Below are 17,021 nucleotides of genomic sequence, written 5' to 3' on the forward strand. Positions count from 1 at the left end.
ACTGAGCTTTGGAATAAAATATCCTGTTTTTATGTGTATTTGATAACCAGACCATTCTTTTTAGTCTGAGAGTATAACTAGTCCAAGCATTATAAATATGATTTATTCTTCTCAGGGGATTAGGCAATCCTGAGTGTAAACATTTATTCACTGCTCAATCTCTGCAGCCTACACCATACCTGGGCTCAGTCTGTGTCCAGTAAGTATTTGACAGTGAATGAGGGAGTGAATGAATCAGTGAAACAAAGAGGCAGCATTTCCTTCTTTTTCCTAAAACCATATAGTTTTTTTCCTTACAGAAAATGTTGTATTTGTAACAGTAATATTTTGGTGTTCCTCTTTTGAAGCCCAAATTCCGCTTTGAGTTACTAAACTTTATTCATGGTAAGTTCAGTCACTTAATTTCCTGGATGCTACCAGTAGGACCAGAAGCCGACATACTCAGACCATTCCTGACTCTACAGATGTCTGTATTTGTCCTCAGTAGTCTGTGTGCTCCCAGAGAAACTATGTAAGTCTGAGGTCCAGGGATCAGGCCTACAAGGCGGCTTGTGGTCAACTGAGGCAACTCATGTGGTCCTGAAATATCTCAGGCTGTGGCTGTGAGCTAGTTACCAATTCATAGTTTTATTTTACTAGCTAAATACAGAGATATTTGGCTTGTAGTTATACTAATTGCAAAGATATCAAATAGATAATATCTCACAGTCCTTTATAGAGATCCTTGAGACCATTAGGCATTGAACTACTAGGACTAAGTCACTATTTTTTATTTTTTGTAGAATTTTCTTTTGAAATGCTTATTTGTGTCCTTATATAATTTTTTTAAATAATAGTAAATAAGACAGTAAAAGAAAAAGACAGACATTAGAAAGGAGGAAATGAAAACGTCTGCACATGCCATAACTGTCTATGTAGAAAACCCCAAAGAATCCACTAAAAAACCCCTCGTAGACTAGTAAGTTTAGTAAGGTTTCAGGAAACACTTACAAGGAAACACTTTTAAAAAGTCATTTCTAATTCTTTGTTCTAGCAATGAACAATTGGGGTTGGAAAAGAAATTTAAACACTGTTTATAACCCCCCAAAAGTGAAATACTTTAGTATATCTCTAACAAAATATGTGCAGGATCTATGTGCTGACAACTATAAAAATACTGGTGAAAGAAGTTTTAAAAGATGTGAATTAATGTTCATGGGTTGGGAGACTCAGTGTTGTAGAATATTGACAAGCCAATTCTAAAGTTTATGTAGAAAGCCAAGGGAGCTCGAATTTGCCAGGTTGGAAGACACACTCCCCAATTTCAAGACTTACTGTAAAATAGTATTCAGGATGATGTATTTTTGACAAAGGATGGACACATTGATCAATGCAGAGAACAGAGAGCCCAGGAACAGTCCCACACATGTCAACTGATCTTTGACAAAGATAAAGGGAAGTCAGGTGAGGAAGGAAGGATCAAAGCAGCAGGTTATGTTGGGACAACTGGTCACCCATGAGCAGCAACAGAGCCTCAGCCTTGCCTCATCCCTCACATGAAAATCCACTTAAAATGGATCTAAATGTAAAACTATAATCCCCTAGAAGAAAATGTAGGAGAAAACATGCATGACGTTGAGTTAGGCAAAGTGATTTTAAACATGAGGTCAAAAGCCACGATCCATAAAGGGAAAAAATGGTAAATTGAACTTTATCGTAATTTAAAAGTTTTGCTCTGTGAATGAAACTTAAGAAAATAAAAAACAAGCCGCAGATTGAGAGAAAATATTTGCAAGTCACACTTCTGATAAAGGACTTGTACTCATAGTATGTAAAGAAGCCTCAAAATTCAACAAGAACCCAAACAACCTACTCTAAAAGATGGACAAAAGATCTGAATCAACACCACACCAAAGGTGATGTACAGATGGCAAATAAGCATGTGAAAAATGCTCAATGTGGTTTTTTATTAGAGAATTGCACATCAAAGCAACAATGAGACACCACTGCAGACCTGTTAGAATGGCCAAAGTCCAAGACTCTGACAGCACCAGAAGCCAAGGAGGACACAGATGGGGATGCAAAATGGTAGCCTGTTTGGAAGACAGTTAGCAGTTTCTTATAAAGTTAAACATACTTTTACCATATGACCCAGCTGTCTTGTTCCTCACTGTTTATCCAAGAGATGTGAAAATGTAGAGTCACACAAAATTCTGTATACAGATGATTATGGCAGCTTTGTCAAAATTGCCAGAAACTGGAAACAACCAGATATCCTTCAGCCAGTCACTGGATGAACATTCCAGTGAGAGCAAGCAGCCAGGGACTAGTGCAGCCATGCGGCGGAGCAGTGAGAAGTGCTGGGCAGTGCGAACGAAGAGCCACCGGTGCATGCAGCCCGGGTGAGCCCAGACACATGCTTTGCAAGAGAGGCCAGACTGACAAGTTTGCATGACTACATTCACCCGACATCTGGGAAATGCAGAGAACAGATGCATGGCTGCCAAAGGTTTGGAGGTGGGAGGAGTGACACTGGAAAGGGGCTACATGAGGAGTTTTGGGTGAGGGGCTGCTCTGTCTGGCCCTGTGACAGGTGGATATAACTGTACTTCGGGGGAGTTCCCGGAGCACACTGAAGGGTGGAAGAAGAGCTCTCCTTGGCAGCTGTGGAGAACTGACCTGAGTCTCTGTAAGGCCAAAGACAGCAAGACCTGTACACAAGCCAGGGACTCATTTCAGTGAAAGAAGTGTTTGGTTTGCAGAGAAACAACTTTGTACACTAGGGCTTACGAGTAAGTACATCTATGGCAGCCAGCAAGAACCAGGTGCCCCGCTGCTGCAGACAGAAGATGCAAATGGAGAGCTAGACTGGAGTTGGGTCAGTTTGGGCTCATAGTGTTGTGCAGTAGATGAGTGGATGGATAAGCAGGGGTGTGTGTGAGTGTGGCTGAGTGCACATCTCCTCAAGCTGAGCACTAAGCAACAAGACGCGGGGACACTGAGCGGAGCCCAGTCTCCCCAGAGGAGGGGTTGACTCCAAGCTGGGACAGGGAAGATACACAGTGAGCCTGAAACACCTGGGATGTCAGAAAGTAGGGAGCTGCTCAGAAAGATTGGTAACAATAATGACGATGGCGGTGGAGGCGTGTCAGAGGCTGGGAGTCCACCCAGAAGAGCTCCTGGACCAAAACTTGAACAAATCGAGCAAGAAAATAAGTAGTCTTATTGGATCATAGCCAAAGAATAAAATATTGTCAAGTCTATACTAATGGAAAGATAAAGGCCTTACTGAAGAACAAGGGAGATGGGAAGGTGCCACCGACCAACCAGCAGGAGCACCCGGCAGGAGCACCCCGGCAGGATTGCTGGCAGTAGGATCACCCAATGGATGCTGAATTTAGCGGGTGAAAGTTTGGAGAGAAACATCATATTTGCATTGTCTGAAAGTATCTTCCCCAAGATATGTATTAATTACAAAGGGACAAAATAGTAATTTAACAGTGGCAACACCCAGCAGACACCATCTTAACCAAGTGACAAAGTTCACTTCACCAACGGGAGGTCAAACGAAGGCCCTGTGGTGTCTGATCATCGGAGGACTTTAGGAAAACCCAAACTAAGGGGCACTCTACAAAGTCACTGCCTGTAGTTTTGAAAAGTACCCAAATCATTAAAAACGAGGAAAGAGTGCAGAGCTGGCCAGGCCGCAGGAGCCTCAGAAGACAGGAGGGCTCAGGCAGTGTAGAGTCCTGGGGGACCCTGGGACAGAAGAAGGATGTGCATGGAAAACTGGTTTTGTCAACATTGTGCCAGTCTTAGTTTCTTAGTGCTGACAGCTGTTCTGTGTTTACATGAAGTGTCAGACTGAGGTGAGGCTGGTGGCTGGCCCATGGGAACCGCCTGTGCCATTCTTGAAAGGCCTCTGTGAGTCTAAAGAGATCTTAGAATAAAATATTTAGAAAAAGAATCATCAAAGACAAGAAGATTCTTCTCAGATAGGATAATAGAATCATGTCTTGCAAAACTGCAGTCTCGTCCTTGGAGTTTCAAGATTTCATAAACAGTTCTACGACCACACCACCCTGAACGGGTCGATTGCATCTGGTCTTGGAAGCTAAGCAGGGTCAGCCTGGTTAGTACGTGGATGGAAGGTTTCATACATAGCACGTGTCTGCTCCTGACCCTGGTCTGGACTCACATCAGTCTAGGGAAGAAAACGCACTGTCTGCGTTCCTGATCGCATTTGATCTGTTCAGAAATACTCTGTCCAATAATGCTTCAGTTCATTCTGTTTTCTAAGAGCAGTATTTAATTGAATGAAATTGATTTTATCCACTTAAGAATGAAGGAATGAAACCTGTAAGCAATTGATAACCGTAATTTCAAACCACTAATACAAGAAATGAAAGGGGGGATGGAGTGAGCCACAGGGAGCAGAAGACAACTGGAAAACTCACTGCCACTGTGTTTGCTGACAGCTCCCGTGCCAGTGTCTTCCGCCATTGCATTCTCTTGTAGACAGGAGAAACACATCTGGTAGTTAAGAAGCTCTTATTCTTCCCCAATCTCTGTTCCTGACAGTCAGATCGGCACACGCAGTGGCTGGTCAGCCCACAGGACTTCTTCCTGGACGTCATTGTGCACCACCTTCCCTCTCTGCTTAGATTTTTCCTGGTGTGTTTCGATTGCACGTTTTTCTAATCTTTTAGTTGCCTGTATGATCCTTCTATTCCAGAATACCCCGAAATTACTGTAATTATGGGGATATGAGGAAAAACAACCACCTTTTTGGTGGTGGTTCTAGGAGGAATAAGAAGTAAACTGAGGAGGTAGGCTGGAGAACACATCTCAGCAGCAAAAACAGTGCTCACAGCAGGGCGCAGGGAGGCCCGGCGAGGCGGAGCCACCGACAGGTCACTGCTGGCCTCGGTGCCCATGGTACAGATCTGTTCACGTGGAGTCCTGTCCACAAACAGTCCGCATGTTGGTCTCACCTGTGCGTGTTACATACAGCATGGCACTTGGTGCTTCGTATTAGCAGTTTTACTCATGTGACCTTCAGGTGGATTAATCTCCTTAAAATGTGCTTGATTTTTTTTTTTTTTTTTTACATTTTTGCTTGAATTATAATAGAAGTATACCTTCTGAGTCTGAAATATTTAATTGGTGAGTTAACAACTGTGGTATCAAGTGTTTACTATGTTTCTAGCAGTGCACATATTTTATTACATGGCTTATTTTCTTTAGTCCATATAAGGTACATACCATTATTATTTCTATTTCTCAGAAGAGGAAACTGAGGCACACAGATGTGGTAGGAAGGGTGTGGTGGGCAGGCCTCAGCCCGTGGCAGTCTCAGTCCTGATCCCCTGGACTCTTCTGAGTCAGAGTGACAGATACTTTCTTCCTCTCCCTAAACCAGACAAAAATGGGCACAAGCCCAGGAAGAGCACTTCTCATGGGGCACAAAATCCCTGGGAAATGAATTGCTTTGCCCAATGATAGTCTGTACCATCAAAGAGGATGAGATTTTGTTTCTCAAAGCTTAAAGTGTGGGAGCCATGAATAAGCATCCACATCAAGGAGCAAGGGGTTCATGCATATTTTTCTCAAATTGTTTATTTTATTGATGGTTTTTGCATGCTTTCTGTTGTGTTTGCTTTTGTTAATCTACAATCTGCTTGGATACAGGAGACTTCCCAGATGAGGGAGCTTCAAAGTTTGTGGAAAAATAGAATTAAAAGATAATACAAATCTTTCCATGAACTTTTTGAAGTACCCATGTAGTGTAAATTTGATGTACAATCTTAAATACCTTTTGATATGTTTGCAGCTTCTAACTTGAGAAATAGCACAGATGCCCCCTATTTATCTTTTGACATGTAAATTGATAACTATCTCACGTAAATAATATTGAATGCATTTCAGGAAATCTTGCTACAAAGTAAAAATCTCTTACTCTTATTATATAAGAAAAACTTAAGTTAAAAGTTTTAAAAAATTCCTTTTAAAGTCCTCAAATAAAATTAGCCACATACCTAATTATAGGTAAGTTTTATGACCAAAGATCAAACACCCACTAGTATCCAGTCAGAGAAATGTGCTTGGGAAATATATACTAAAAAGAACCTATTTGAAATATGTAAATATTTAAGTTTGAAGTTTCTGCTTTTTAAAAATCAATACTGCCTTTTAATAAGTTACAATGTATTTGAATCTTCTCACCCTCACATGTAGTCAGACTCAGGACTCAGGCTTAGTGTCTTCACAGATCAGCACTTGTAGCCAAGGAAAACACTTAAATAAGTTACCATAATTATCTTTTACAATTAAACTACAACTAGAATGACAATTCATAAATCTGCATTATATGTGATTTTCTATAGGAATGTCACCGCTTTTCTATTTTGAGTATGTCCTCAACAGACTCAAGGTAGATGTGGGATTCAGGTCTAGGGTCTGACTCTGGCCTGTAGCAGTCGTCACCTCTGAGCTTTTATAACGGTCCCTCTTTCCTTTGTGGCACTTAATCACTTCCTGACTCTGAGCTGTGCCCATCTGCAGAATCTCTCCTGTGGGTTGGTGTCTGGTTGAGGCAATAGCTACGCTAATTGTATGGCTAGGCAATTCACAACTAAAGCCAAAATATTTCATTATTTTAGTTATACTAAGTTTTTTCCATTTGCATTGTCAGGGCTAGGGCTCAGACCCTTCAAACCCATTGTACACACTGGGTCACAAACCCCTCACATGCCAGGCTGGGTCGCCAGATCCCTCACATGTAGGTCCACACTAGGTAATTGGGAAAGATCCCGGGAGCCATTGGCAGATGACACAAGCTCAGTCCTCAGCACTAGCAGCAGCAGCAGCGGTGGCCTCTCAGGGCATCCTGGGGGCACTAGCAGCAACAGCCTCTAGCAGCAGTAGTGGCCTCCCCGTGGCCGTCTCAGGGGTAGGCGGTGCCGTGGATTAGAGCATTTGTCTTTTATACGTAAGTCCATAACCCAGGACACTTGGGTGCACATGCACAGTTACATTAGACAATAACCAAGGAACACCTGGGCACATGTGCATATTTACATCAAATGCTCATCAAGATTCTGAACACCTGAGGGGCCCTGACCATTTTCCTATATTTTCCCAACAGTGGGGAAGCCCCAAATTAAATGCAGAACTCTAGACTCAGATGAGTTACACTACTGAGTGCCACTAACCTGCAGTGTGATCTCGAGGGACTCACCTGTGTCTGTAAGTGGACCTGTCTGCTTTGTCTAACCAAGGTGCCACGCTGCTGAGAAAATGGAAGCAAAACCATTTGGAGTAAACACGTGGTTCTGGAGGTGGTCTCACCAGGGCTAGTCCTAACACCCTACTTAGCGGGGCCTCTCTGATATTTGCTGCCTTCAACACATCTTTAGTGCCGACAAGTGCATGCAGCTGATTGATGATCCGGTCTTCCTTCTTGGTTTTAAGTATCTTTGGGAGTGTGGTTAGACAAGAGATACCATGCTCCAGGATTCTCTGCCTCTGACCCATCTCTTGTCATATGTGCTGAATTTTAAGAAGTGAAGGGTTTTGCAGGGAACTGTTCTGTTTGAGCGGGATTTTTTATGTGACATATTTTCCAGGAAGGATTTAAGGGATAATAAATCTTCAGTTGAGATAGGCTGTCCTTACTGAAGAGCTGTTACCTTTTGTATTTTTCTATCTGAAGAAACTGAACAGTAAATATAGGAATATTTGTTCCCAGGAAATAAAGAAGTAAGGGGAAATTATTTTTGTTACAAAGAGAGTTTTTATCCCCTAATTCATTGAAATGTTTGTTTATATACATCAACTCCCAGGTTACTAAGAAGCCAGGGAACATAAAACTGTGGCTTAAAGGTCATGCAGACCAAACAAAAGAGAACATTAAGCCTTTTTAACTGAACGTATTCACCAGGGGACTGTTGTGGTGTCTGTGCCACTTTTGCAGACGCAGGGGCTCCCTGAAAAGCTCATTGGTAGACCAAAGAGTTAGGACAGTAAATGCCTTGGGGCTTGGGGACCTGAGCGTCTTTTAGAAGTTAACCATACCTAGCTACTTAAAAATACATGAGCCAAGCATGTTGTTCTGCTCTACTAACTAAGCTATTCCACTGTTTACTCTAGGGAAGATCCTTATCCTTTAAGACCTTCCTCATCTGGGTTTTAATCAGTATTTACCAAGGTAAGATGGGGCCCTAATTTTACTGAACTAAAGTTTTTTTTTTTTTTTTTTTTTTGTCTTCTATTAGCAATACTGTTTTCGCCTCCAGGTTAAATTCCATTTGCTTAAAATTTTGTCAGCTTTCTGTTGAAAATATTGCCTTCTGTTTATCTTGTAAATTGATTTTCCAATGATATGGATAGGTATTTTTTTTAATGATGAATGTCACCTAAAACTGACCTGTTTTTAATTAAGTGTTAATCCAGAAAAATTTTAGCCAGCACTTATCACATTGTATACACTGCACAATGGTTTTCTTTCATGGAGTGATAGCAAGACTTGAGAAATCTGAATTATGTAATAAGTCATTAGCTAGTCTTTGTTTAGTGTTCCAGATAAATGAGAGATTGTTGACAGTGTAATTAACAGATAGCTCAGATATATTTACACTAATTGAAGTGGAGGTATAGCTTTTCCTCCAGATAGTAAAAAGTTTGTAGGCCTCTACTTGATGTTTCCGACCTATCTAGTTTGTGCTGTATCTTATTTTATTCCTAATGCAGAATATAAATGAATTGGTCATCAACCCAGAGTATGGGTGTGGACATAATCCCATATTTTAAAGTGTTATTAATGAGTTAGCTAACATGCTTATTTTTTCTAATTGGGTTACATAATAATATAATTTCCAATCCAAGGAGAAAATTTGTATAAGAAGCCACCTCCACCCCTGGTGTTTTTCAGGGGGTGTCCTCATGTTCGGGGCTCTGTTGCTCTTCGAGTCTGAGTTTGTGCACGTGGTGGCCATCTCCTTCACGGCTCTGATCCTGACCGAGCTGCTGATGGTGGCACTGACCGTCAGGACCTGGCACTGGCTGATGGTCGTGGCCGAGTTCCTCAGTCTGGGCTGCTATGTGGCCTCACTTGCTTTTCTTAGTGAATATTTTGGTAAGTTGCCTTAATACTTTCCTGAGTCATTCTCTGTTAGTGGTTTCTAAACACTTTTTGTTGTTACTTCTTAATACGTGGTCTTAAATTGTAGATAACAATAAAACCCTTATCAGAAAGTTTCACAATTCACAGCTTATTTTTGTGCAGAGACAAACTCATTACAATAATTTATAAAGTTAAGATTATCACCTTCTAAGGTTTTAAAAAGGTAATAAGGTTGTGCTTATTTCTAAGAATCCTTCCCACAAGAGTGGCCTTGCCTGTCCTTTGTTCGTAATTGAAGCAGCTGACTGCGCCAAGGCAGAGACACTCTCTGCTTACTGCTTCGTGCACACAGAAGGGGCTCTCTGCACTTTCTCAGTTCTTTGCAGAGGTCACGGTGTGCAGGCTGTACAGCAACCACATTAGCAGCCCAACTGCACACATCTCAAGTGGCATCGGAAATGTCATTGACAGCACCCTTCCTGGAACCTGTGGTCTCAGCACTCTGTTGCTGTCCAGCACACCTGCCCTGCTGATTCCCATCCCCGCCTCACTGCTCCTCGCCAGGTGACCTTGAGAAAGTGGTTTGGCCGCCCTGAGCCTCGGTTTCCTGCCGAAAGTTAGGTCACCTGTTAGGCATCTGGAAGCAGCAGCCGTTGCCCTCGCTGTGCTCCACAGAGAAGAGAGAACAAGTCAGAGTAGCCAGACTGCCACGTTTCCACTAGACCTGCTTTGCTCTTCTTTTCTCCAGAGGTCAGGATTCCCTAGGAACTGGCTAAGGAGTCATCCCTTGCTTTCCACCAGAGTTCTTCGCTTTAGAGGCAAGAACAGTTGAGAATGAACCTGGTGTGTTCTACCAGAGTCGCTCGCTTGAGAGGAAAGAACAGTTGAAAATGAACCTGGTGTGCGTTTGCTTTGGGGCGATGTCCCCATCGTCAGTGCACACGCCGATCCTTGTGTCCCCTCCACTCCCAGGACTTCCTGCTTCCCTAGCCAGCAGCTGGGGCTCGGAGCCACCCTCACTGCCCCTCTTCAGCATACCCAGCCTGTTACTCTTCCTGCCCATGTTCCAGGCCTTTTCCAGCCACAGTTGGAGAGTGCCAAACACGATGCCGTTAGTCAGTTGTATCCTTGCGTCATCCCAAAATTGATTGGTGTGGCTAACGAGACTGCATATGATCTTTTATAAGGTTTTTTAAAATCAGGGCAGTGAGACAAGAAAGAATGTTCTCAGATGAAACTAGAGGGGATGTCTGTCCTAAGGACTGCTTAGCATGAGGTCTTAATGCGGTTCCCAAAGCTTGGCTTAGTCTGCATCTCCTGGGGCCACAGCAACAGGGTGGACATGTCGGTTACTGCACCATGTTACACATCAGAGCCATAACTCAGTAGCTTAGCATCAAGGCAGTTCTTTTCCTGGACTGACTGAAAACAGTTCCAGTTTTCATAAAAGGGAAAAGTGCATCATGCCCCTGACAGTGTCCTCCTCAACTACAGCACTAGCTGAAAGTAGTATCTTAGCTAATCATCCCAGTCAAGTCAGTCGCTTACCTACTATCCCTGGGTTACACACGAGGACACTGTGACCTCTGGGTTACTCGTTTGCTGCAGTTTGCACATCTGACACGAGTGGCAGAGACGCTCCAAGAGTGCCTGGGGCTTAATCTGCAGTCACAAGACAGAAAAGCACATATGAAACCACTGCTTATTCTGCTCACTGAGCAGGCGCCCAGTGGTAACATACCGGCAGTAAACGTATTAAATGTTCATGCTTTTGTATTAAAAGAAATGTGCAAAAAAATTACCTGTAGCATATAAGAAATGGCTATTTTCAAATTATAATATCTCAGTTATTTTTATTGAGAGTAAGCATTTAGTATATATATTTCTTCACAATCATGAATGAATACACTTAGGCCTGGAGAAATGCTGGTTTACTTTTATGGCATTCCACATTTCCCTCAATGGGCAACATGAGGTGTCTTCACATGTTTGTGGAAAGTGCATATTATGAAAAAACTGCATGGGTTTCAATATTTTTTGCACCAATATAAACTCATATTAATTTGTTATAACATGTCTGGACAGGATTTCTCGTTTGAGGCACTGAGAAGGAAAAGACATCAGTGTGAAAACAGCCCCTATCAGAGCAGCACGAATTCTGCTAAGACTGAAGCAAGAACAAATGTCATATTTATGGCAAAGCTTAAGAGTAGTGAAATCATTGACACTTTGCACAAAGTTTATGGGGATAATGTTTCAAAGAAACCAGCAGTTTACAAATGGGGAAGGGATGAGATGATGTTGAACATGAAGCCCATAGCCACAGACCTTCCACATCAACTTTTGAGGAAAAAATTAATGTTCTTAATGCCCTAATTGAAGAGGACCAATGATTAACAGCAGAAACAATGGCCAACACAACAGGCATCTCAACTGGTTCACTTACACACTTCTGACTGAAAAGTTACAGTTGAGCAAACTTTCTGCTTGATGGAACAGCTGCACTTAAGAGCAGAGCTTTCAATGGAAATTTTAAATGAGTTGGGATCAAGATCCTGAAGCATTTCTTGGAAGAATTGTAACAGGAGATGAATCACGGCTTTACCAGTACAATCCTGAAGACTAAGCACGATCAAACTGTGGCTACCAAGAGTTGGAAGAGGTTCAGTCAAAGCAAAAGTGGATTGATCAAGAACAAAGGTCCTGGCAACAGATTTTTGGGATGCTCAGGGCATTTTGTTGACTTTCTGGAGGGCCAAAGACCAATAACATCTGCTTATTAGGAGAGTGTTTAGAGAAAGTTAGCCAAAGCTTTAGCAGAAAAACACCTAGGAAAGCCTCACCAGAGAGTCCTTCTCCACCACAACAATGCTCCTGCTCATTCCTCTCTTCAAAAGGGCAATTTTACAAGAGTTTTGATGGGACATCATTAGGCATCCACCTTACAGACCTGATTTGGCTCCTTCCAACTTCTTTTTGTTTCCTAATCTTAAAGAAATCTCTAAAGGGCACCTGTTTTTTTTTTCAATTTAGTAATTTTAAAAAGACTGCATGCATGTGGTTAAACTCCCAGGACCCTGTGTTCTTTAGAGGTGGACTAAATAGCTCATGTCACCACTTACAAAAGTGTCTCAAACTCAGTGGAGCTTACATTGAGAAATAAAGTTTACATTTTTTTTTTAATCTTTTAATTCCATGTTTCCATGAACTTTTTGAAATCCCCTCATATATACAGAACACAAAGCAAAATACTGAAATTGGAAAAACAAATACAAATATCCTATCTAGTCCATTGCTATAATGAACAAACATAAAATTGACTTTTTGAAAGTGAATTATAAAAATGATGAAGACAAACCCAGCCTAAGTGGACTTGGCAGTACTTATCACCCCGTGAGCCTGTTTTCTCATCTACCGGAGGTAGATGAGATTGGAGGTGATACCACTTCCCTTTAAGGACAGGTCTGAAGAAGAGTGGGAACATATCCAGCAATGTGCAATGTGTGAACAAGGGAGACAGAGTGTGGCGAGTACTCATGTGCTCTGCATTCTGAGAGGTGTCCCTTTGAGACTGTTTTGGGCCTAGATCCAATAGCGGAGTGTCCGGGCATGTGCTTTTAAGTCACAGTAAATTAATTACTGTATTTCAGTATGTATTTCAGTACATTTAAAAATCACATGGTAAGAGGCCATGAAAGGAAGGGGATAAAACCACAATTAGAGGTGCCTTTCACAGTCATTTTTGCTTTCAGTGTATTTCTTTATATGTTAGCTAACCCCTTGGAATGTCCAGATATCTCTTTTAATCTATCCCTTGTTTTCTTTATTCCCGTTTTTTTTTTTCTTCCCCTTGTAACAGGTTCAGGCAGAGTATCTTTCGGAGCTTTCTTAGGTAGGTGAAGTTATTTCTTTCAAGAGTATAGGAATTTAGCAAAACACTGTTGATAAAGAAACATAACTGATAAGAAAAAAATATCTTCCCCTAACTTACCGATTCCCGCTAACTCTCTGTGACATCACATAAACTGTTTATCGTGTGTTTTACTGTTTGGTGACAGGCTGGGGTGGCGCATGCCTGTTCACACGTTCTGTGGCTCACAAGGGAAGGGAGGTATAGAGGGCATCCTGCAGGCTGCTTACCAGGGTCACATGATTCCAGGAGCTGACTGCTGATCCTCCCAAATTATGTTTGCCTTTTAAGTGCTAGTGGTTAAGCTCCTGTAAAACACTTTCAGAGTTTTTCAAAATATGGGTAAATGCAGACTATGACTTTTCCTTGATGGGCTCTGATACCATATACAGAGAACAATTGTTTTTGCTACATCGTTTATTTTTACAAAAGTCTGTAACTTCTAGTAAGTAGATCTTTCAGTCCCATCTTCTGATAGTAGTCTAAAGATAGAATCAAACTATGTAAATATCAGGTTTTTCACATGCCTCTTCTCATAAAGGGACTTAAATAACCCAGTTCTTCTGTGGAGCTGTCAGGAGGGACTGGTGGGCGTGTTCTCTGGGATGGCTGGGCTGCAGAAGGATTAAGAACAGGCATGTCTGAGTCCTAGCATGGCAGGATGGAGCTACTGAGGCCTCCTGTTGCCCCAAGCAACAGGTGAAGTCGGCTCTACCTTAGGAAAAAAAGAAAGATTAGCCTAGATAGTCTAAACAAATCATAGAGATGAGATGACTCAGTATTACCTTGCAAAGTACCATAAAAAGCACTTCAGTGTCTCTTACAAATACTGTTGCAAAGCATTGGTGGTGTTGTATACAGTCTCTTTCTAATACTGTGTTTTTACTCTATTGAAAGAAGGATTTATTATACCCGGTATACAGGTAAAGTAAATACTGCAGTGTAGAGCCTGGGATTTAGAGCTGAGCTGCCTCTAAATGTGTGGCAGTGCTTTTTCGGAGGCTCCCCGGTCATCCCCTCAGGGGGCCATGAGGGCCTGGGAGCCTTCTTGGTTGGCTGTCACACCGTCTGCTCCGTTTGTCTCTCACAGATGTTGCCTTCGTCACAACTGCCACCTTCTTGTGGAAAGTGTCAGCCATTACTCTCGTCAGCTGTCTTCCGCTGTACGTCCTGAAGTACTTGAAACGCAAGCTGTCTCCTCCCAGCTACTCCAAGCTCACCTCCTGAGAGACCAGCACCTTCCAGATCTCTCCAGGGAACGCAGGGTGTGCAGTTTGCTGTGGAGAGGGGCATGTGAGAAAGGGAGGGCACGAGCCCAAGAGGAGTGGAAGTGCCCAGCGCCAGACCCCGGAGAGACAGGAGGGCCTCGCCTGCGCTTCGCTTTCTTCCTTTTTATTGGTTCAAACTTTAACGCCCATATTGAAACAGCTTGAGTTTGTGTTGACAATGAGCCCTAATTATTTCACTGTTACTGTAAAGGATTTTCTTCCTCTGGCATTCTGAGAGTTGAAATGAAAATTAATTTCTGTAGTTTCCTACCATTCAGAGTGTTTCTTTGATGTCTTTCCTGCTTACGTATAATAAAATCTAGACACCATAGGTGCCCGTCTGTGTACTGCAGCTCCAGCAGACGCTGACTGGACACATGTGGATGGCAGGCGCTGCAACCCGCGTGCTGCCCCTGCCGTGGCTGTGCCCCTCCTGTCCACGTCCTGTGCTCCAGCAGGGACCGCGTCCACTCAAGCCCTCACTCAGAGGCTGTCCTTCCCACACACTGGAGCCGAGCTGGACGACCGGTAACATTTCTGAACGTAATTCCACTGCAGCTGTGAATGTAAGCCATTCCTCAAAGGCATCGCTGTTAGGAAAACGTTTTTACAGTCCCCATCTTTTTTATATTTGTAAGAATCACACTCAGACACCACTGCTCTGTATAGAAATCAGCTGTCCTATAAAACGTGCATCACCGAAGGGCTCTCTTGACTGTAACAGGTTTTCCTACTTTACCTAGTGGGTAAAACACACGTGCACACACCTGATTGATATTATGGTAGAAAAAGCCCTTCACCTGCCAAGCTGTAATGACGGTGTCTGAGCCAGACCCCTTGCCCTTGTTAACTCGGTAATTCCTTTGGGGCCAGGAGTTAGTTCTCTCTACTGGGTACTGTGCCTGGCGTGTGTGGTCTGAACCTGTGTGTTGTGCCGTGACCACAGAAGTGCTCCTTCTTGAAGGGCTATATTGGAGGACCGCTCAGCAAATCACTCACTGCATTAGTCAAACACCAGGCCTCTTGCCTAAAAGGACAGTTTCTTCATATTTCCTAATGCAGGATGTCGCTGTCCTCTTTGCACTGGATGGTTTATGGGCGTTCACATTCTTCGGCTTAATTTCCCTTCAAATGTGGGCCCAGTCACCCCTCGGTCATTGGGAAAGAACTCCGAGAGAACTTCCCAAACGCCAGCGCTCCTGCCAACGGCTGATTCTTAAAGGAGAAAATCAGCCCCAAGTAGAGGCAATAAATTTTCACTTCTTCCCAGATAGTGTGACCAGTGCCTGTTGATTTGAATTTGTTTAGCAGATTATCTTTTGGATGCCTGAGCACTCTGAGTTTCTTATGTTTCCCACAAGGTGTCACTGTTTTTTGTTTGTTCGTCTTGGAAACACTTGATGGTTTTATGAGGTTGCCAGGCTGGTTTTCTTGTTTGTGTACTGAATGACTGTAGTTGCAGAGGTCACTGACTGGCATAGGTTGATTTGGATTTCACGTGTCTTAATGCCTCCTTCAGAAGCAGTTTGAATTGTGGGCATTGGATTCATAGAAATCTCAAGTACTCACGCCCGTGAGATGAGGTCACACCATTCAGGGCTCGGGAGCACAGAATCCTCAGTGCAGATTAGACAGTCACTCACCTTTGGCTTGTTTTCTTTTTCTTTAATAAACCACTCACCTATGAAGTTGATTAACCCAGTTACTTTAAATTATAGATAACCTCAGAAAAACTAGAAACCATGAGCCTTTGGGAATAACGTTTCAGTACAACTTAAAAATAGAGACTTATGATCCTTCAGTTAGTTGGGTCAAGCATTAGTCTCAAGAAAATAAGATGTATTAAGTCCAAACTAGAGAATGTATGAAGCCAAGATGTGTTTTCATCTGTGGAGTGAAAATAATCTCTGCCTTGGGACACTGCTGTTCAGATTCAATGAGATAAAGGACAGGAAGGGGTCTCAGCAGATGACTGACATGCGGTAGGTGACCCAGGGATATCTGTGAGGTTGACTCTCTGCCAGATGAAAGAAGATAAGCACCTGAGAAAGGATCTTAGGTCTCGTTCCAGTTCAGGTTTGTGAGCCGACCCTTTGAGAGAAGGAGGCAGTGCCCTGAGGTCATGCGAGGAGCTGAGCCACCGGGCAGGGCAGTTAGGCACTGTCCACCAGTCTGTGGCATGGCCTCAGTGTGTGCAGACATTCCAGGTTCTGGAGCTGTGTCAACCCCAGAAGACTCCTGGCCTGCTTCTGTGTGCCATCCGGCTGGCAGGACTCAGGAGGACTGTGCACAGGGAGCGTGTTCTCAGTGCCCGGGTGCTGTGCCATCTTGCCCTGTCGTGAGCCCGAGAGAGTGGACACCATTCTTTTACTCAGCACGTGGTTTACAAGTGTCCACAGTGTGTCCAGTGCTGTGCTGGCCCTAAGCTTACCTGTAGGAACGTGCCGGACACATCCTGCCCGTGGACTGCTGGGAAAGAAGCTAAGTAGCATGGGGGTGAGCGCCTGAAGGAGTTAACAGGACGGGTAACCCAGGGGAGACTCCTCAGAAACGGGGGTTGAAGCTAAGACCAGAAAAATAAGGAGCCAGTTGTGCAAAGACTGAGGGAGTGAGCTCTTTGCTCAGGGAGCAGTTCGTGCACAGACACAGAGACGGGCTGCAGTGAGCCAGCGCCGTGAGGGCAGAGCCCGACGGTGAGGCAGTCAGCAGGCAGGTGAGGCAGGTGGGCAGACGGATACAT

General features: G+C 43.3%; 1 protein-coding gene across 3 annotated transcripts in view; it reads left to right on the forward strand.

The window, feature by feature from the left end:
- ATP9B (ATPase phospholipid transporting 9B (putative)) overlaps window positions 1–14,511 on the forward strand; it is a 271,433-nt gene extending 256,922 nt beyond the window's left edge. For 2 of the 3 annotated variants that reach the window (XM_063076518.1, XM_063076520.1), the window contains 4 exons: window positions 8,131–8,188; window positions 8,912–9,115; window positions 12,963–12,995; window positions 14,104–14,511. In XM_063076518.1, the coding sequence (XP_062932588.1) occupies window positions 8,131–8,188; window positions 8,912–9,115; window positions 12,963–12,995; window positions 14,104–14,240 (432 nt within the window). In that variant the 3' untranslated portion in view covers window positions 14,241–14,511. The remainder of the gene's footprint in view (window positions 1–8,130; window positions 8,189–8,911; window positions 9,116–12,962; window positions 12,996–14,103) is intronic. The other variant, XM_063076519.1, reaches the window with a different exon arrangement.
- Window positions 14,512–17,021: the final 2,510 nt, after the last annotated feature.

The sequence above is a fragment of the Cynocephalus volans genome, chromosome 13, assembly GCF_027409185.1.
Source record: "Cynocephalus volans isolate mCynVol1 chromosome 13, mCynVol1.pri, whole genome shotgun sequence".
NCBI lineage: Eukaryota > Metazoa > Chordata > Mammalia > Dermoptera > Cynocephalidae > Cynocephalus > Cynocephalus volans.